Source organism: Mesitornis unicolor, unplaced genomic scaffold (genome assembly GCF_000695765.1).
Source record: "Mesitornis unicolor isolate BGI_N332 unplaced genomic scaffold, ASM69576v1 scaffold34432, whole genome shotgun sequence".
In the NCBI taxonomy this organism is placed as follows: domain Eukaryota; kingdom Metazoa; phylum Chordata; class Aves; order Mesitornithiformes; family Mesitornithidae; genus Mesitornis; species Mesitornis unicolor.
Genome location: NW_010169094.1, coordinates 12468 through 30079, shown reverse-complemented (window position 1 = coordinate 30079; position 17612 = coordinate 12468). Strand labels below are relative to the sequence as shown.

General features: G+C 59.4%; 1 protein-coding gene across 1 annotated transcript in view; it reads right to left on the bottom strand.

Moving 5' to 3' along the window:
* Positions 1 to 1113: 1113 nt before the first annotated feature.
* LAMC3 (laminin, gamma 3) overlaps positions 1114 to 17612 on the bottom strand; it is a gene marked incomplete at its 5' end in the record, with an annotated part of 17138 nt that continues 639 nt past the window's right edge. Inside the window, 27 exons of the mRNA XM_010179257.1 lie at positions 1114 to 1358; positions 2017 to 2116; positions 2319 to 2465; positions 2728 to 2927; positions 3040 to 3142; positions 3504 to 3662; positions 3755 to 3899; positions 4204 to 4338; positions 4472 to 4548; positions 4821 to 5026; positions 5461 to 5599; positions 5691 to 5869; positions 5949 to 6091; positions 6195 to 6348; positions 6690 to 6935; positions 7017 to 7205; positions 8888 to 9106; positions 9359 to 9471; positions 9577 to 9775; positions 9955 to 10071; positions 11415 to 11551; positions 11871 to 11969; positions 12050 to 12167; positions 12297 to 12485; positions 12706 to 12872; positions 13698 to 13828; positions 14022 to 14326. Of these exons, the coding sequence (XP_010177559.1) occupies positions 1114 to 1358; positions 2017 to 2116; positions 2319 to 2465; positions 2728 to 2927; positions 3040 to 3142; positions 3504 to 3662; positions 3755 to 3899; positions 4204 to 4338; positions 4472 to 4548; positions 4821 to 5026; positions 5461 to 5599; positions 5691 to 5869; positions 5949 to 6091; positions 6195 to 6348; positions 6690 to 6935; positions 7017 to 7205; positions 8888 to 9106; positions 9359 to 9471; positions 9577 to 9775; positions 9955 to 10071; positions 11415 to 11551; positions 11871 to 11969; positions 12050 to 12167; positions 12297 to 12485; positions 12706 to 12872; positions 13698 to 13828; positions 14022 to 14326 (4361 nt within the window). The remainder of the gene's footprint in view (positions 1359 to 2016; positions 2117 to 2318; positions 2466 to 2727; positions 2928 to 3039; positions 3143 to 3503; positions 3663 to 3754; positions 3900 to 4203; positions 4339 to 4471; positions 4549 to 4820; positions 5027 to 5460; positions 5600 to 5690; positions 5870 to 5948; positions 6092 to 6194; positions 6349 to 6689; positions 6936 to 7016; positions 7206 to 8887; positions 9107 to 9358; positions 9472 to 9576; positions 9776 to 9954; positions 10072 to 11414; positions 11552 to 11870; positions 11970 to 12049; positions 12168 to 12296; positions 12486 to 12705; positions 12873 to 13697; positions 13829 to 14021; positions 14327 to 17612) is intronic.

The following is a 17612-nucleotide window of genomic DNA, read 5'->3' as shown; positions in this document are numbered from 1 at the left end:
CAACCTGGGAACTCATTTCTGGTCTTATGGGAGTGACTTCAGCTGCTACCTGGAGTCACAGCACAGGGTGGGCTGAACAAGGACGGGGCTCTGCTGCCTGCCTGACCCCTCATGGGAGTGCGGGGTGAACACACATGCCTTTCCTTTAAAGGCAATACAGCCACTGACCTCTGCCACCCAGTGGGAGTGACACTGGCAGGAGCTGGCTGTGTCCAGCAGCTCCCCATCCAGCCTAACTGGCTGTGCAGCCTGGTGCCGCCAGCCAGCTCAGGACCTCATCACTGAGGAGGGTGCATGAGTGCTGATGGGGGGCTGTGGAGTGATGCAAGTGTTGGCTCTCCCACCTCCCTGTCCAGTCCATTGCTATTTCACTCAGCCCCTGGGGCTGCTGGCAACTGGGCTGGTTATAGCCAAACCTGGTGACATTCAGGGAGCCAAGGGATAGGACACAAAGACCCAGAGCTGTGGGCAGCAGCAACCCTACACTACCCTGGAGCAAAAGCAGAGCTGCTCTTACCAGAGGATACCCCAGCTGCCTGCCAGGAGCTGGTTGAGGATCCAGCTTTCCTTCTGCTTGGCCCTGATGTAGCCCTGCCTGCTGCGAACTCCCCAGCCCTGGGCAGCAGGCAAGCTGCATGTCCTCTGCCTGGCTTCACCGGGACTTATCTCTGCACTTTTGTGACCACAGCAGGTGAACATCACACTGCAGGGTGCTGTGCAGCTTCTCTTGGGGCAGAAGGGACTGTCCGGTGTTTCAGTTTTGGTACGTTACGTAGTGGGGAAGGAGGGACGTATCTGGGACAGAGAAGATCTGTGATGGTTCTTTGTTCACTCCATAGCGAGAGACCAATGCCGTGATGGCTCCATATCCTGCACACAAACATCGGTGGTCCCTGGGAGCTCTCTGTCCCCCTGCCCCAAGGACAGAGCTGGTGGCTGGCATCGTGCCACAGTGCACCCAGGATGCTGAGCCTGAACAGGTGCGGATAAGGACCTGGGGTGTGATATTGTACAGTGGGCAGTGCGAAGAGCAGTGGGAGGGATCGATGCTGGTGAACATAGGGTGTCCTTTTCTCTGCAGGGGGGCACAGAGGTAATGGGGGAGAGTCACTGTCATTTTGAGCAGCTCTCGGGGAGGCTCCGCAAAATGTCCTCCAGGTTCTTTTTGTCAGCCCGGATCTCGGCCAAGTCGCTCTCGAACGCCTGGATCTTCTCCTGCTGCCGCGCAGCCTCCTGCTGCAGCAAGTTGAGCTGCCCAGTCAGGGCCCCCGGTGTGCCCAGGCGCAGCCACAGCCGCTCCAGCTCCAGCTGCCCGGCGCTCAGCACCGCCTCCACCTGTGTGACCTGCTCCAGGTTGCCTGGGCAAGGGGAGAGGACATGGATGAGAGACACAGAGCTGGAAAGGAGAGGCTCCGACACGCTCCAGGGGCTCAGATGCTCGACACTGGGCAAACTGGAGGGAGTGGGTGCAGCGGGGCATAGAGGCATTGCAGCTTCGCAGTGCTCACAGATAAGCAAATAGGACTGTGGCTCCAGGCAGGGTCTGGGCATGTCTCTCTCTTACAGATGGGTGATGATTTCCACCCCTTTGCAAAACTTCTCGGACACAGGAGTCCTGGAGTGCTCAGAAATGTACCCAGATGATCAAAGCAGGAGGAGCTGGAGCAAAGCCAACCAGTAACAAGGAGCAAACCCAGCCCAGCACATCCCTTGGCTCCGAAGGGACTGAGCCCTTGAGCCAGCCCTGCTCCTCCTGGAGATGCCAAGGGAGATCAGTATCCCCACACCAGGCAGGAGCACTCACATTCAGCACAACCCCATTCATTCTGCACAAGGGCTTTCCTCGAGTCCCCAAGAAGCTTTGCTAACACCCTGAATGATCTCAGCTGAAGGGCACCCAGCTCAGCCCAGATGGCCAGCAAGCAGGAGAGCCTGCACCAGCAAACAGGAGACCCTGGGTCCCGACAGCCTGACCCTTCCCCAGGAGCCTGCACCCCACGCCTGTCCAGGTCTCACCTAGGCTGCTCAGCAGGGCGTTCAAGGTTTCAATGTCCGAGATGAGAGAGCCTCGGGCTTCCTGGAGACTTTTTGCCATCTTATTCACCTCTGTCCCCACCTTCCAACACAGACAGACACCCAGATCAGAGACAATGTTGACCCTTGGCTGGAGAGGAGAGGGGAGGGGATTCCAGGAACATCCCCAAAGCATTCCCCATACACTGAAACCCAAAAGCCAGGGGCTCCCTATGCTTTGGGCTGTGGGCAAAGCCCCTCCCAGGCTCTGGAGAACACAACCTGCCCAAGGGGACCCGACTCACCTGGTGTGCTTCCTCCAGGTCTCTCCTGAGCTTCTCAGCCACATGCTCCTGCCGGGAAAGCTCCTGCTGGGTCTCGTTGACGCGTGTGGCAAGCTGGCTGGCATGCTTGTGGGCCTGCTTGCTCTGCTGCAGCACAGCCTGCGCCCTCTGCAAAGGGATGGAGATGAGGACAGTCACCTGGGGACACGCAGGACGACCACAGCTGGCTCCTTGGCTGGAGCCCTGGTCGAGTGCATCCCCCTGGTCTGCAGGCAGACATCGGTGGGCTGTGCTGGAGGGACAGCAGAAGCTGTATTTGGGGGCCCTGCAGCCATGCCTGCAACAGGCTGGGCTCTGTGATGGCTTCCAGCCTGGCCATGCCCCACAGCCTGGCATGGACTTCCCACACCCCACATCCCTTTGCTCACACCTTGATGCTCTCCCCAGAGACTTGCTCAGCCTCCCTGGCCATCCTCCGGGCTGCAGTGGAGATGGACAAGGAGTTTCCCAGTGTCTTCTCTGCCTGTTTTATCTTCCTTTGGGCCTCCATCATCACCCTGTCCTGCACAAGTGTCATCCTCCTGTTCAGGGCCGCCTGGCCCTTGCGATGCCCCAGCACCTTTCTCATGCCTGTGGGGACAACCTGGCTGTCACCAAGCTGGCTCTTTTTCTCCTTGGCATCCAGAGCCAGCCTGGTGAGAGCCAAACTGTGGCTAGAGATGCTCTAGTTGGTGCCTTTTACCTTCCAAGCTGGCCAGGAGGGACTCGGCATCAGAGAGCACAGCTTTTCCATGTGAGATGGCTGAGGTGGCCGTGCCATGGGCAGAGCCAGCCTGGTCCTGCAGCTGGGGAGAGGAGTGCAGGTGTGAGGCTGGGGAGGGAGCTAAGAGCTGCATCCAACTGAGAAATGTGTGACCCAGCTGGGAAATGTGGGACCCAGCCCACTCCCGCCTGGTGGGCATGGTCCTTAGGAGATCTGGGAGCCGGAGAGGAGATGTCTCCCAAAATATCAGCTCCCAAACCCCTTCCTGCAGGCATGGTCCCGCTGGTTGCTGGAGCAGAGGGTCTGGAACTCATGCACCCACCCATGCCCCAGGTGGGAGGCAGGAGAGAGATGCACCCAGCATGCCCACAGCTCTGGCTGAAACAGGGGGATCCCCATCACTTATTTTGCAGGGACATCCCATGCAAGCCAGCAGCAGTTACCTGCTCAAAGCCACGAGTCCTCTGCAGCTCCTGGCGCATTCCAGCTGCCAGAGCTTGGGACGCCTCCACAGCCTGATGAACCGACGGCTCCCGTGCCTCCACTGCCTGCTCCAGCGCTGCCACGTCCTGTTCCAGGGCTCCAGCCTGTACCAGCAGTGCCTGCCACAGGGTCAGGGATGCCAAAGGCTCCATGAGAGCAGCTCCCAGGGGGTAGGGGTGCAAACAGGAGCCTTAGCTTGGACACTGCTCACCTGCTTCAGTGCAGCTACCTGCAGATGTGTCTTGGCCATGTCTGCATTTGCCTGCTGCACGGCAGTGAAAACTCTCCTGGCCTCTGCTGCCACCTCCACCACGCCAGCGCCCAGCTCCTCTTGTGCCTGCTGGATTTCCTCATACCTGTGTGGACGGGGTGCTGCTGTTACCTGGGGTCCTCTGGTCCCCCAAAGAATGGAGATGACAGCTTGAGACCTGGCCCCAAACGCAGATGTAGGGGGAAATGCTGGGAGCTTTCCGTGAAATGCTCCTGGTTCTTCACTTTGAAACATTGCAGTGCAATGAGTTTGATGGGACTCAACATGTCCCTGTTGGGCAGATGCTAAATCACCGTGACCAAGCTCTGGACCTGGCCAGAGGCAAGGGGCTGTGGTGCCCTGCCAGCCCCCTCTTTGCTGCCAGCCCCGCCTTGCTGCCAGCCTCTCACCCGGCCTCCAGCTCACGCTGCACATCCCATGTCGCATTTCCCTCCAGAAGGCTCCGCAGAAGCTCAGCGCTGGCGTTGGAGGCACGCAGGGCTCTCCCGACCACCACCTCAACCTGCTCCACAGCATCCTCATGGCTGCAGGGACAAGGACACCCAGAGAGGTGATATTAGGGTTGGCCTCCTGCAAACAGAAATGCCATCCCACACCCTGAGCTTGGCAGGCAGCTTCCTCTGCCTGTGCATGCTTGGATCAGACTTGCAGCAGTACCTCTCAGCCAGTGCCCGTGCCTCCAGTGCCCGTCGGCTCCAGTTTGTCAGCTGCTGAGGGATTTCCTGGGGAATCTCCTTGAAACGCAGACAGCAGCAGTGAGAACGCAGTGGGGAGCAGGGACCCCTGGACCCCACCAGCCCAGCACCAACAAGAACCTTGCTGCAAACAGGAGCGAGCAAGGGAAACCGCTCTCTCAACCCAGCTGCAAGGAGGGCTATGCCCACAGAGCTTGCCCACTCACCCACGGTGCTGGTCACAACCCACCCCACCAGTCCTGCACATCCCACTGCCCCCAAGCATGGCCACCAGCACCCCCTGGGAGCCCATGGCCAGTGGAAGCCCGCACCATGGTAACCAGGGTGTCTGCGGCATGCAGCATCTCCCTCTGCGCTGACTGCAGCATGGCCCCGATCTCTGACAGCAGGACACAGGTCTTCGGAGGTCCATGGCTGGAGCAGCCAGTGGCCCAGCTGGTGTTGCCAAGATGGCTCCGTGCAGCGCCCAGTGCTCTTGCCAGCCATCCCACCTGCACTGAGAGGGTGGCCCGGGCACCTGCAGGCAGCATGAGCAGATGCTTGTGGCCCATGGAGGTGCTTAGGGGTCCCCAAGTGCCTGTGGGGCTGCTCCATGCCCAAACACCCCTCTAACTCTGCCTGCTAACAGAGGAGGAGGAAGACAGTCCTTCCTGGGCACTCAGGGAGGCAGCACCCAAAGTGCAACCCATGTGCCAATGCTCAGCCCCCACTGATGCCCATCACCACCTGCTCCAAAAACTCACGGATGCAAGCATCCCTGCAGTGCTGTGTCCTACACAAAGAGGCATGTCCCCACCAGCTACCCTCCCCATTGCTTATGCTGAGCACAGTGCTGACCTGGGACCTCCTTGCACCCACCCAGTGTCTCACAGCATCCAGTGGGAGCAGAGGGTCTCTGGAGGAGTGGCATGAGGTTCCCTCCATGGTGGAGGGAAGGGGTGTTCCTCCTACCTTGCAGGAGGTGAGAGCCAGGCAGCCCATCTCCCCGGGGTGCATCTCCCAGCATGGAGGACTGGCCTGGGTGGGCATTGCAGCCTGGTTTTTGCAGCCATTCCTCCACCTCCTGCAGTCTGGCCTTCAGCTGCTCAGCCTGCGGGCGAGACACAGGGAGACACGGGGGGACGGTGAGGCAGCTCGGGGGCCAGGGCACTGTGCCTGCCTCGGCAGGGCAGGGGCTGTACCTCGTCCTTCACCAGACCATAGCAGGCAGGACACTGCTGGCAGCGGGAGCTTGGTGGGTCAGGGAAGAAGTTGGCCTGGCACCGGTCACACTTGTAGCCCACGAAGCCGGGACGGCAGAGGCAGGTGCTGTTCTCGTGGCACTGCAGGGTGATGGAGCCCAGCGGGGAGCAGTTGCAGGCTGCAACAATGGCAGAAAGGTATCATGCCATGGCTGCCACCCCCGCTTTAGGGGACAGGATTGTGTCCACCCCTGTTACCTCGGCAGCCCCTGGCAGAGAAGCCGAAGAAGCCGTGGTGGCATCGGTTGCATTGCTTCCCTGTGACACCGGGCTGGCAGGAGCACTGCCCTGTCAGCGCATGGCACTCGCTCTCCTGGGATCCCATCGGATGGCACTCACAGCTGGCACCGAGAGGTGGAGGGCAATGAGCGAGCATTGGATGCAAAGAGCAGAGACCCAGAGCCACGGCTGTTCCCTCGCAGCCCCTCACCATGCAAAACATACCTCTTGCACCCCACAGCAGGCTGCAGGCCGTAGTAGCCGGGCTGGCAGAGGCTGCAGGCTCTGCCCATCACGTGTGGGAGGCAGCGGCACTGGCCTGTGCTGGGATCGCAGCCCTCCAGCCCTGGGACTGAGCCGTCGGGGTTGCAATCACAAGCTATGGGAGAGAAAATACCACTCACATCCCAGCACAGGGCTGGTGGATGGGACTGTGGGAATAGGGCACCGGGGCTGAGCCCCCCACAACATGGAGGGCTGCATCCTTGCATCAAACAGAACTCCGAAAGGCTGAGCCCCTGCAGACCACAGCATCTCAGGGAAGGGTGGCAGTGGAGGAAGGAAGCAAAGACCATTCCTGAGCATTTTGGGGCCAATGTGGACCATTCATCAGCCCTAAGCCTGCTGGGCATCCCCCTTCCACTCTCTGCCTCCACTGCTGGGAGGATTTTGGCTGTGGTGGGACCCAGGGGAGCAGGGCCAGCCTTCAGCTGTACGTACGTGCACACTTCCCGGCAGGGTCAGGAGCCAGTGCATCCCCGTAGAAGCCCGTCCGACACCTCTCGCAGTGCTCGCCCGTCGTGTTGTACAGGCAGCGCAGGCACCGGCCAGACACGGGGTCGCAGTTCCCCACTGCGTTGAGATCCACATTCTCGTTACACTGGCAGGGGACGCAGGGATGCATGGGGCCCCTCTGCCCCAGGGGGTCCCCAAAAAACCCATCATCACAGAGCTCGCAGCGTTTTCCTGGGGAAAGTGAAAAGGTGGGGAGGGTCTGACCATGCCAGTGCTGCTCACAGCCCCCTCACCTACCCACCCCAGCCTTACCTCTCTGCCCAGGGGGGCAGTGGGTGCAGACCACCTCCCCGCTGCCCGGCACCTCGGTGCAGGGTGAGTGGTCAGGGCAGGGGCATGGCTCGCAGTCATCGAAGCGCCCTATGAAGGGGTTGCCATAAAACCCAGGGCTGCAGCGCTCGCAGAAGGGACCTTCGGTATTGTGCAAGCACCGGCAGTGCCCTGCGAGGAGGATAACAGAGCTGAGGGGCTGCAAAAACCCAGGCCTCCCTGCCCTGTCCTTGCTCAAGGGAGGTGGTTTTGGAGAGGATGCTGGGGCCCCAGCCCTGTGCTCCTCCGCAGCGTGGGGACAAGGCAGTGTTGGCGCGCAGAGGCAGCACCGTCAACGTGCGTTGAGTCTGTCGGCGCCTGTGATAATCGGCAACACATTTCCCAGCGCCGAGGAGTGTCGTTTCCAGCCTGTCATGGAAAACACAAGCAGCCGGCCGGCACCCAGCAGGGAGCGAGCGTCTCCTTGCGAGCCGAGCCGGTGAGTCACTGCCTTCCGAAATCAGCTGGGAAGAGGAGGAGGAGGAAGGATGCTCAAAGAACCCCCCACCTCCAGGCAGATGCTCTGCTCGACTGGAGAGAGAAGGAGCCGGGGGGAGGATTTTTCCCCGTGATTTGTGGAGTCGGGTCATACCAGACAGACTGCGCAGGAGGGAAAGGATATTTTTCCATTTTCCCCACATCCAGGCGAGGCTGGATGATGGAAAAGAAAGGAAAAGCGGGTGGCAGGAAGGAGTGGAAAAATAAACGAAAGGAAGCGTGCGGGCTGGCAGCGCCTGGACCAGGACATCAAAGACCTGGCCCAGTCCCCAGGGGTTGTGTGGTTGGCTGCGCCAGCCCCGGCTCTGTGGGATGCGGGTGAGTTTGCAGAGCGGCTGCTGCCTTTCCGTGGCAGGGCAGGGATGCTCCCTGAGCACAACGCCTCTTCCAGCCCTTCCCATCCCAGCCATGTGCTATTTACTCCTCGCCGAGGGAAGCCAGCTAGTGAGGAGCTGCAGGTCCGTCCAGGTACCAAAAGCATCATCTTATTTCCAAGCTCTTTTCAGCACCAATCGGAGCTGCTGCTTTCTGCAGCGGTGGATGGGGAGCGAGGCAGCATGTCATGAGTCCCTAACGGCTATGATCTGCCTTTCCCTGGGGCTGAAGGCAGCGAGGCTGGTGCTAGATTCATGCAGCAGTTTGCAATCCTACCCCCCCTTTCCCGACCAAAGCCATCCAGCCACTTTGCCTGGCAGGAGAGGGGGGAGCCAACCTCCTGTGAACCACCCCAGCTACAGCCATGCTGCCCTCAAGACTTTGCCTTTGCTTTTTCCTTCCTTCAAGACACAGCCCCTGCTGCAGTCACACACCTCTGAGCTGGGTCTGGAGGCAGAGCAGGTCTTGGGCTGGCAGCACAAGAGCCAGCTCCTCTCATGTCTTCCCGCATGCCTGGCACTGCGGTATTTTACTGTTCTTTAACTTGTTTCTCTACTTGGGTTCACCTCCAGTTTACAGGTATCGGGGCTGTGCCCATTCCTGATCTTTAGCACTGCCTGTGAATCCCGTCCTGCCAAAAGCCTCTGCCTCCCCACTGATCTGAGGACCAACACCATTCCTTTCTCCTTCTTTAAGGTCATAAAGTACCATGAAATATGCCCCTCATTATTAATTACCACCGTTATTGCAGTTCTCTAATTATCTCTGTTTTTGCAGTTATGAACCCGGTCCTTATTGAATTGCCAAGCAATTCAACTTGCAAGCTGTGAGTACCACAACCTCAGGGATGGTTTACAACATCCCTCACAAACAAGCCAAGTCACAGATCTGTCACCCATGCACGCAGCAGTGGGGTGAGTCTGGGGGCCAGGGGGTGGTACCTGTGAGAGGGTGGCAGTCCCCGTGCTGGTTGCAGGTGCAGGGCACGCAGCTGACGAAGGGGCCGCCGAAGGGGATCTCCCGCTTGAAGCCGGGGGCGCAGGCCTGGCAGAACTGCCCGGTGTAGCCTGGGGGACACGTGCACTCCTCCACCCAGCCCGCCCGCGCCCCCGGCCCGGGGCGAGCGGACGTGAGCTGGACCTCACTCAGGGACAGCCTGCCTGAGAGGGGACAGCAGCATCAGGATGGGTTGGCACATCCCCCAGCCCTGCTCTCTCCATCCTGTCTGGAAATGCTCCAGACAGGTGTAGGAGATCCCAAAATACCTCCTGAAGAGCTCAGGGGTGTTCACAGAGAGGAGCCAGCCCCTGCCTCAGCACAACCCTCTGGTCCCTGAGAGCCTGATGCTGCTCTAATGTCCCCAGCCCCATCCCAGCTTGGCCCCCATGGGGATGTTGCATGAAACCACCCACCTTGCACAGGGCTGCGGCTCACGCGGAGATGGAGGGCAGTGAGGTTGGAAAGCAGGCGCTGGAAGCTGAAGGCCGACAGCAAAGGATCTGCACCCTCTTCTGCCTCATGCAGCCTGTTGGAGAGGGAGCGTGGGAGAAAGGACAGGACAGCCCGGACAAGACCGGACCCACTGTGTCCCAAACCCAGCCACGGCTCCCCAAAGCGCCATGACATGTACCTGAAGGTGAAAGCCTGCTTTCCACGCTGGGGCTGGCTCTCACTGCTGGACATGGTGATCTCCATCCCCTCGCCCTCCAGCACCAGCTGGACCCGGAGCAGGGGCACCCTGGTCTCTGTCCCTGTCCCGTTACCCTCCACTCCCAGCAGCAGGGACAGGAGCTGCCCATAACTGAGACGCTGGTTCTGCAGAAATTTCTCTGCAAGGAGAAAGAGCAGGAAAATCTGTAGGACATCGATGCAGCAACTTTGCTGGGGATCCCAGCGTGGTTCTGTTCTCTGGGATGGAGCCCAGCACCTCACACACTGGCATAGCAGTGGGATGTCCTATGAGTCCCCATGGCAGAGCAGGACCCCAGGAACCCAGCACACACAATACCTGGTGCAAGAAAATCCACTGGCTCCTCCTCATCCCACTCGGTGACGATGTTCCCATCAGCCCAGAGCAGAGGCAGGTCCCCAGTGCCTGGAGCTGTGGCAGCCCAACCCTCCAGCCCTGCATGACAGCACACAGCAGTGGTTCACAGGCTAATGGAGCAGCGAGTCCCTGCCACACCAGTGGGGTGCTGCTTCTGGGGGCTCTGTCCCTCCCCCCTGAGACTCTCCAAGGTCTGATAAGGGGCCAGTGCTTGGTAACGCCCTGCTCTGCTCGAGCTCTGTTCTCTCCCACGCTGGAGAGTGCCTGTAGCTGTCCCCCTCTTCTGTTTATTTTCTTAGATTTGGAGGAAATTATTATCTTTAAACTTTTGCCCCCCTGCCTGTCCTGCGATTCCAGTGTTACTGTGGGCTGGAGAGTACAGGAAGCCCAGGGAGAGATGGGGCGTGATTGCATTAAGTTGGTTTCCTTCAAAAAACAGTTCAACTCCCCCCTAATAATATACTAACTCCAGAGCTGGTTATTTCTTTCAGCTCCAGGCACCCACAGGATGAACACTTGGAAATCCCTCCCCAGCTCTCAAGTGGGGTGCACTCAATTATCAAATCATCCCAAATTGAGACCCTTTTTGGACCCAGGTCAGGCTAGGGAGCATTTTGGGGAGGGTGAGGGGCTGAGCCCTGCCTGGCCGTGCTGAGCCTCTTGCAACCCAGCCCGAGGCTTGGCCAAGTCTGTCCCTAAAGGAACAGCCCCAAACTGGCCGCATGAAGGCATGGAAAAAAGACTCCGCTTAAAGCCTGGCTCTGTTTCAAGGCTGTGGAAGTCATTACAGCAGCGCAGCAATTGGCAGCATGGTTTAAAGGCAATCAGGATAAACCAGCACCTAATGTGTTCGCATCCATCTGCTCACTGGCGCAGGCACCCTGTCAGGGTACAGGCAAGGCAGAGAGCTGGGATGCCCACCGTGGGTGCCTAGGCCCTGCCGAGGTGCAGGCAGGGGTCCTAGTGAGCCAGGGCTGCAGTGGGGACCTGCAGCCGGCGCTGCACAGGTCGCGCTGTGCGGCAGATGGCAGGGTTTCCCCGAACATCCTGCACGCATCCAGCCCTGCCATGCTCAGCCCTGGCTGTGGCTGGGTGGGAGCACCCCATCCTGCTCCCCCGGACTCGCTCTGCCCTACCCTGTCCCAGCTGAGGATGGGGAAAGGAGGGAACAAAGAGGGAAAAGTTCCCACCAGGCTCTATCCTTTCAGTTTTGATCTTTCTGAGCTGATTTTTAGTGTTCCTGCAGTCTCTGCAGCCGTCACCACCAGTCAGCCCTGGAGAAGGATGCTGAGCCCCAGCACAGGATGCTCAGCCCCAAAGGTGCATGCTTAGTCCCAGCCTTCCCGAACTGCTGGATTTTTTTTTTACTGGATGTGGCACAGCTGTGCCCTCTGTTTCACACATGGCCAGGGCTTTAGTACCTTCGTTGAAGTCGGAGCGGATGTGGGTCACCTCGTAGCCATCTGCCGCCGTGCAGGCAGTAGAGTGGCCATAGCAGAAGCAGCTGGTGCAGCCGGCAGGGTTGTGGGGCTGCAGGTTAAACCAGCCCAGCTGACACCTGGGCACGGGGAAGAAACAGGAGCACATGGCATGGGGCTGGCAGAGCCCTGGGGGACCACAATGTCACCCTGATGACACCTCTGAGTGAGCCCAGTCCCAGTGGTCCAGAGGGATGCAGTCCCCAGCCTTTGGAGGGAGTGACCCTGCAGGATTCCCATCACAGACCTCCTGTGTGGGGTCCTGTGTAGGGGCTGGGGAAGCAGCAATGCCCCACAGGAGTGAAGACGCCTGGCCTGCACTGACCACTGAGCCTTGGCACTAATCCCAGCCTGGAAAGTGGCTGTGGTCCCATCCCCATCCCATCTCGCAGTGCTTACCTGTTGCACAAGTGCCCCTCCACCCTCTCCTTGCAGGTGCAATGCCCTGTGTTGGAGTCGCAGGTGCCCACGCTGCCCGCAGGGTCGCAGGCGCAGGGTCTGGATGGGGCAAGACAAAGGTGCCAGGTGAGCCCTGGTCCCATCCTGCTGCTCCTGTGTGGGGCTGGGCCCCTCCTCACCTGCAGCCGCCTTCGCTGAGGCTATGGTAGCCATCCTTGCAGCGCTCACACTTCCAGCCCGTCACATTGGCTTTGCAGAGGCAGGTCCCTGAGCTGTCACACTGGGGCTGCAGGGAGCCTGCAGGGACCCCGGCCAGCCCTGAGGCTCAACCCTGGCTATGGGGGAGATGGGGAGACCCAGGGCAAGGGAGGACCGACTGAAACCATCCCTCCCAGCTGGATCCCGGCTCGGTGCAGCCCCACGCACCTGCGGGGTGGCAGTGGCAGGGCTGGCAGGCTGCCTGCTGGTCCCAGCGGTAGTGGTTCTGCCGGCAGCGCTCGCAGTGGGGTCCGGCTGTGTTGTCGCGGCAGTTGCGGCAGTGGCCCCCGTGCCCGCTGCGGCGATAGAGCTCCCGGTCGTAGAAGCACTCGTCCGAGCGGCCGCTGCAGTTGCAAGCTGGGGAGGGGAAAGCAGGGGGAGCAGTTGGCACCAGGCAGGCATGGGGCTCACCCTGGGGTTAAAGCAACCTCCTGAAGGGGTTGGAGAGCTGGAAGGACTGCTTGGCTCAGCAGCATGAGCTTTCAGCAACGTCTCTGCCATTGGAAGTGGAGGTGGGTGCAGCACCATGCGCAGAGCAAACTGCACAGAGTGACCACGGAGCTGGCCCGGTACTCACGGAGGCACTCGTTGGCGGCCTCGGCCGTGCCGCGTGCCCAGGGCCGGTCCTGGTAGAAGGGCTGGCAGCGTTCGCAATCGGTGCCGGCTGTGTTGTGCTGGCACACACAGACCAAGCGCCCGGCCTCGTCCGGTGCGCACTCGCTGGCGTGGCCATTGCATTTGCACCTGCAGTGAGACCCCGGCACGGGGATGAGCTGCTCTGAGAACCAGCACCCAGACTGGCTCACCTGGGGTGGCCATGGGACAAGGAGGGGAGCAGAAAGCAGCTTGAGCTGTGCCAGTGTCGAGGCCACCCACTGTGTCCCCGAGATGTTCCCAGCTGGGAGGTGACACGCTGAGGGTGGCCCATGCAAGATGCTGACCAGCTCCAGCTGCTGGGGCCTGGGGGGGTGAGACCACAGTGATGGGGGCTGCGGCCGGCTGGGAGAGCCCTGGCCTTGCAGCTCCCACTGAGATGGAGAGATTTCCCACTGCCTCCAGCTGGGGAACGGCGCGTGTCGCTCCTAGTGGGTGCCACCAACAGCTCTGTCCCACATCAGCTTCTCCATCCCACCAGCAGCTGCTCCAGCTCCTCGGGCAGTGGTCGTGCCAACTCCAAACACTGACACCAGCCTCCATAGCATGAGGGTACCCCTCCACTGGCACCCCAAGACCCCTCTTTTGCTGTGCCCAGAGACCAAGCAGGGTCATAGGAGGAGCAGCACAAACCTCAGTGCCATTAAAAAACCATGGGGCTTGGAGGGGGCAAAGCAGTTACAGCTGGTGGCAAATGGAGAGGGTTTGTGGGGAAAAGACCTTCTTTGTGCATAACCCAAAGGGTCCCAGGTTTCATCACCTGGCTCTGCACCGCCTGCTCCAGTTTACAGAGGGAGGAAGCCACATCTGAGTGGTTTGCCCCGCAAACACAATTCAAACAAGACTGAGGTGGGAAGCCACTGCCCCAGCCCTGGGAATGTGCCCTGCCCTCACCCAATCCCGGCTGCCCCTTACCTGCCACCAACAGAGAAGTCGGAGATGGCGTAGTAGTACGACTGCAGCACCTTGGGGTCCTTGAAAATGTCGTCCCCAAACGTGTTGAGCCGGTTCAAGGAGATAAGGAGGTCGGTGACAGTCACCCACTCCTACAGGGGACATGGGGAAGGCGCCTTGGCGAGGGGTCCAAAGCCATCAGCTCCCCACCCCAACTGGGACACAGCCTGCACCTTTTCCTACAGGGATGCAGGGCACCACAGGCACTTCCACCCCAGGGTGGCTCCATTAACGTGGCCAGTTCCAGAGGACCACACACCCACCCCGCTTCTGCCCCAGCAGCACCTGCAGCGCGGGGCTCCCATCAAAATTGTATGCGCTAGGCCGTCCCTCAAGGGTGGAGAAGGCCACGTTGCCCCCGCTCAGTGGGGAGATGTCGCTGAACTCATCGGTGCAGAAGGCCACTTGCTCGTCCTCCCCTGGCCGCAGGTATTGCCGCTGCCGCTTCCCGTAGGTCTTCTCACAGGACGCGCTGTAGTACTGGAAGGGCACCCAGGGCCCCTCGGCATGACTGCGCTTGTAGATGGCGAAGCTCTCAGGGCGGCTGGTGTGAAACTTCAGCCGCACGTAGGTGATCTCGTAGGCTTTGCCTGGGGACAGAGCCGCCACGCTGTCACCTGATGGGCACCACAACCTGTGCCAGGGCTGGAATTATCCCAGTGCCCCATCCTGTACAGCTGCTAGCATCCCCCTGGGCACAGCATCCCTCTCCACGCCACAGCTAAAAGAGGAGCATTTTGATGTAAAGCAGAAATCACCATCCAGCTGCCCTTAAGAAGCTCCTCCTTGCTGCAACCCAAACTTCATCCAGCCCCAAATCAGCTCTCGCCCCACCACAGCTGCCCACCCGTTGCGTGGTTGCACAGACCAGGATCAGGGGAAGAGTCAGGCCAACAGCACTGAGCAGCATCCCTGGGGTAATGGGATGGAGGTGGAAAAAGTCAAAGCTGGTCTCTTCCCAGGGAGCCGTGTGCCAGGACCCGGCATCACTGCTGTCTTTGCTGGGCCAAAGACAAAGAGAGGCCGCCAATCCCTGGGGCAGCCAGCAGAGCTCAGGAAGAGCTTGAAAGAATTAGCAAAAAGGGGGAAAGAAAACACCAAAGCGAACATCAGAACCGCTTAATTGCCAGAGATGAAGAACCAGCTCAAAGACTGGATTGCTCCATAACAGCACTGCTCCTGACAGCACTAAACAATTAGCTGCGAGGTTTTGGCTTTGTTTGAAAAAGATAATGAGTTGGGAATGTTAGAGGGGTTATTCCGGGACTAGAAAAACAAGCCTTTAATTGGGCCCATATGAATACTGTCGCATATGTGCTGTGACTTTGCTGCGGGGGAGCCGAGGCAGCCCGGCTACCGGCACTGGGAAAAGCAGCTGTCTCCCATCAGGGATGCAGGGAGTGCCCGGAGAGGGGGACAGGCCCAAATCGCAGCCCATCCGGAGGTCATGAGGGCTGGGATGGGGCTGTCCCACTGCCACCGCACTCCCCTGTCCCTCCCCTGAAATTCATCCCCCATATGAGTTGGTGGCAGGAGGGGTGCCCCTGCCCTGCACCCCATCAGGAGGGGAAACACCCAGCAGGCGCCAGTTCCCAGACAGCATGGTCCCGGGGGGACGCCTACCAAAACAGGCAGGTCAGGGCCATCACCTCCCAGAGCAGCTTCCTCTGGGAGAGGAAGGGAGCTCGGGCTGTGTCAATAAACAGCCCTGCCCTGAGCAGCCCCGTGCAAAGGGAGGGGGAAGCTGGGCTGGGGGAGCCCGATCTCGGTGCCTCCAGCTGGGATGGAGGAGACTCTGCCCTGGGGAATCAGCCCAAGGGAGCATGTGTTTTTTCCCAGGCTTTTAATCAGCCAAATTCTGTTTAGAAGTAAAGAAATCCAGGCTGGTTGTCTCTCCTTTCCTGCTCAGGAAGGTGTAACGTGTACCAAAGCTGGGTGTGCCATGGGATGTGCACACTGGGTGGGTGCACAGACAGCTGAGGGTGACAGCACCAGAATCCCTGGGATGCTCTCCCAGCTGTGCTCTCCTCTGAACTGAGCTCACTCATCTCCTTCAGAGCCCAGACTGCTCTGGAGGCTCCAGGGAGAGGATTTTGGAGAGCAGAGGAGCATGCAGGACAGTTACATCACCTACATGTCCCCAGCCACCTCCAGCCACCCCAGACCTCAGCCTTAGGAGTCCGCTGCAGGCTCGCATCCCACAGGAAAACCAGAGTCGCAGATGCAGATAGTGCCTGATCTCGCTACTCTGACATGAGCCACTGGCAGGCAGAGCTACCCGAGGAGCCCTGGTGCCTGTTGCTTTCACAAGCCCGTGGATATTTTGGGTTCCTCCCTGATGTCTGACAGGGTAAATGCAACAGCCACAGGCACTTGGGATTATCGATCGGCTCCAAGTCCAATGCACTGTAACGGCATGGCTGAAACCTCACAGAGAAGAGATATTTAAAGGATAATCTAATTAACGCCAATCAACGGCATGCAGGTAAACACAGGTCTTGTCCAACTCATTCAATATCTTATTTAATAAGTTCCCCAGGTAACCACACTGGAGAACGTACAAGACATCTGACTCGGGACTGAGAAAGATGAGCAGGCTGGCAGGGACACGCTAGATGGGTTAAAAAACCCAATTACTCGGTGGAGCAAGGACTCATCCTGGGCCATGTACAGGGGGCACTGCAGGGGCTGGTTGGGCTTTTCCTCCATAACGCAGGTGAAAGCATTAAGGTAGCAATAAAAAGGTCTGCGGCTGGGACAAGAATGGGGCCCGGCGGCTATGGGAAAGGTCAGACAGCAATGCGCCAGGCACCAAAATGGCACTTTTTAGCATGGGAAGATATACGAGCCCTGCAGCAACAAGGGTACATTTGCAAGTGGATGCTCCAGCTCAGGAAGGGACGCAGGGACCGGGGCTGAAGATGAGCTTGGTGCAATGTTATGGCCTTGGATGTGTTAACAGGAGAGAGACACAGTGGTCACAGGGACTGGACCAGACTCCACTGGAAACCTGAGCAGGGACTGGTGGCCACAAGCTCACCCTGCCACCCCAGAGACGGCCACCAGCTTTTGTGCTGGAGGCTAAAAGGAAGCAAATCCAGGCTGAATTTCAGTGACCTGCAGCTGGGAGGGAACGGGCCATCAGAGGAACCAACAGTGGCTTGTTCAGCTGTGCAGGCTCCATTCAGGTTGTCTACGCTCCCCAGCAAACACAAAGGAATTTGGGATGGTAACAGCCTGCATTAGATGGGCATGGGGCTGGCAGATCCCCTCCCGTGGGGCTGCCAGGATCCCCTGCCATCACTTCTCATGCCCGGCGGGGAGCCCGGCCCCGGGGACAAGAACCAGATGGTCCTTGGACAAGGACCTCACAGGGGGCTGGGAAAGCGGTGACCTCCGCCCAGTCAGGCAGCTCCCATGTCCCTGCCAGGGCACACACAGACCCCCCACCATCACCCTGACCATGACCAACGGGGTTCCACCAGCACGACTCCATGCCCCACTGGCGCTCAGCTGTCCCCTTACCAGCTCTGACCACAGCCCCTCCACCACCCCCTTTCAGCACACAGATGACAGGAGACGGCAGAGAATGAGGATTTTACAGCACTGGTCAACAACCAGGATAGTTTAGATGGCAGGAAAACATGAAAAATCCTTTTTAAAATGCCAGGCATGCCCCATGGGTTTAAGCACTCTCCAAGCAGACAGTTTGCACAATATTTAAAACACAGAGGGTCGGATCCCAGCAGGGGAAACCTGATGGTGCTGCACAGTGTGTGCAGAGCTCTGCACCCCGCCTTCTCCCCTGACATGTACTGGGCATCCTTAGCAACGAACGGGGGTGAAACAGCATGGGCTTGGCACCCACCGTGCACA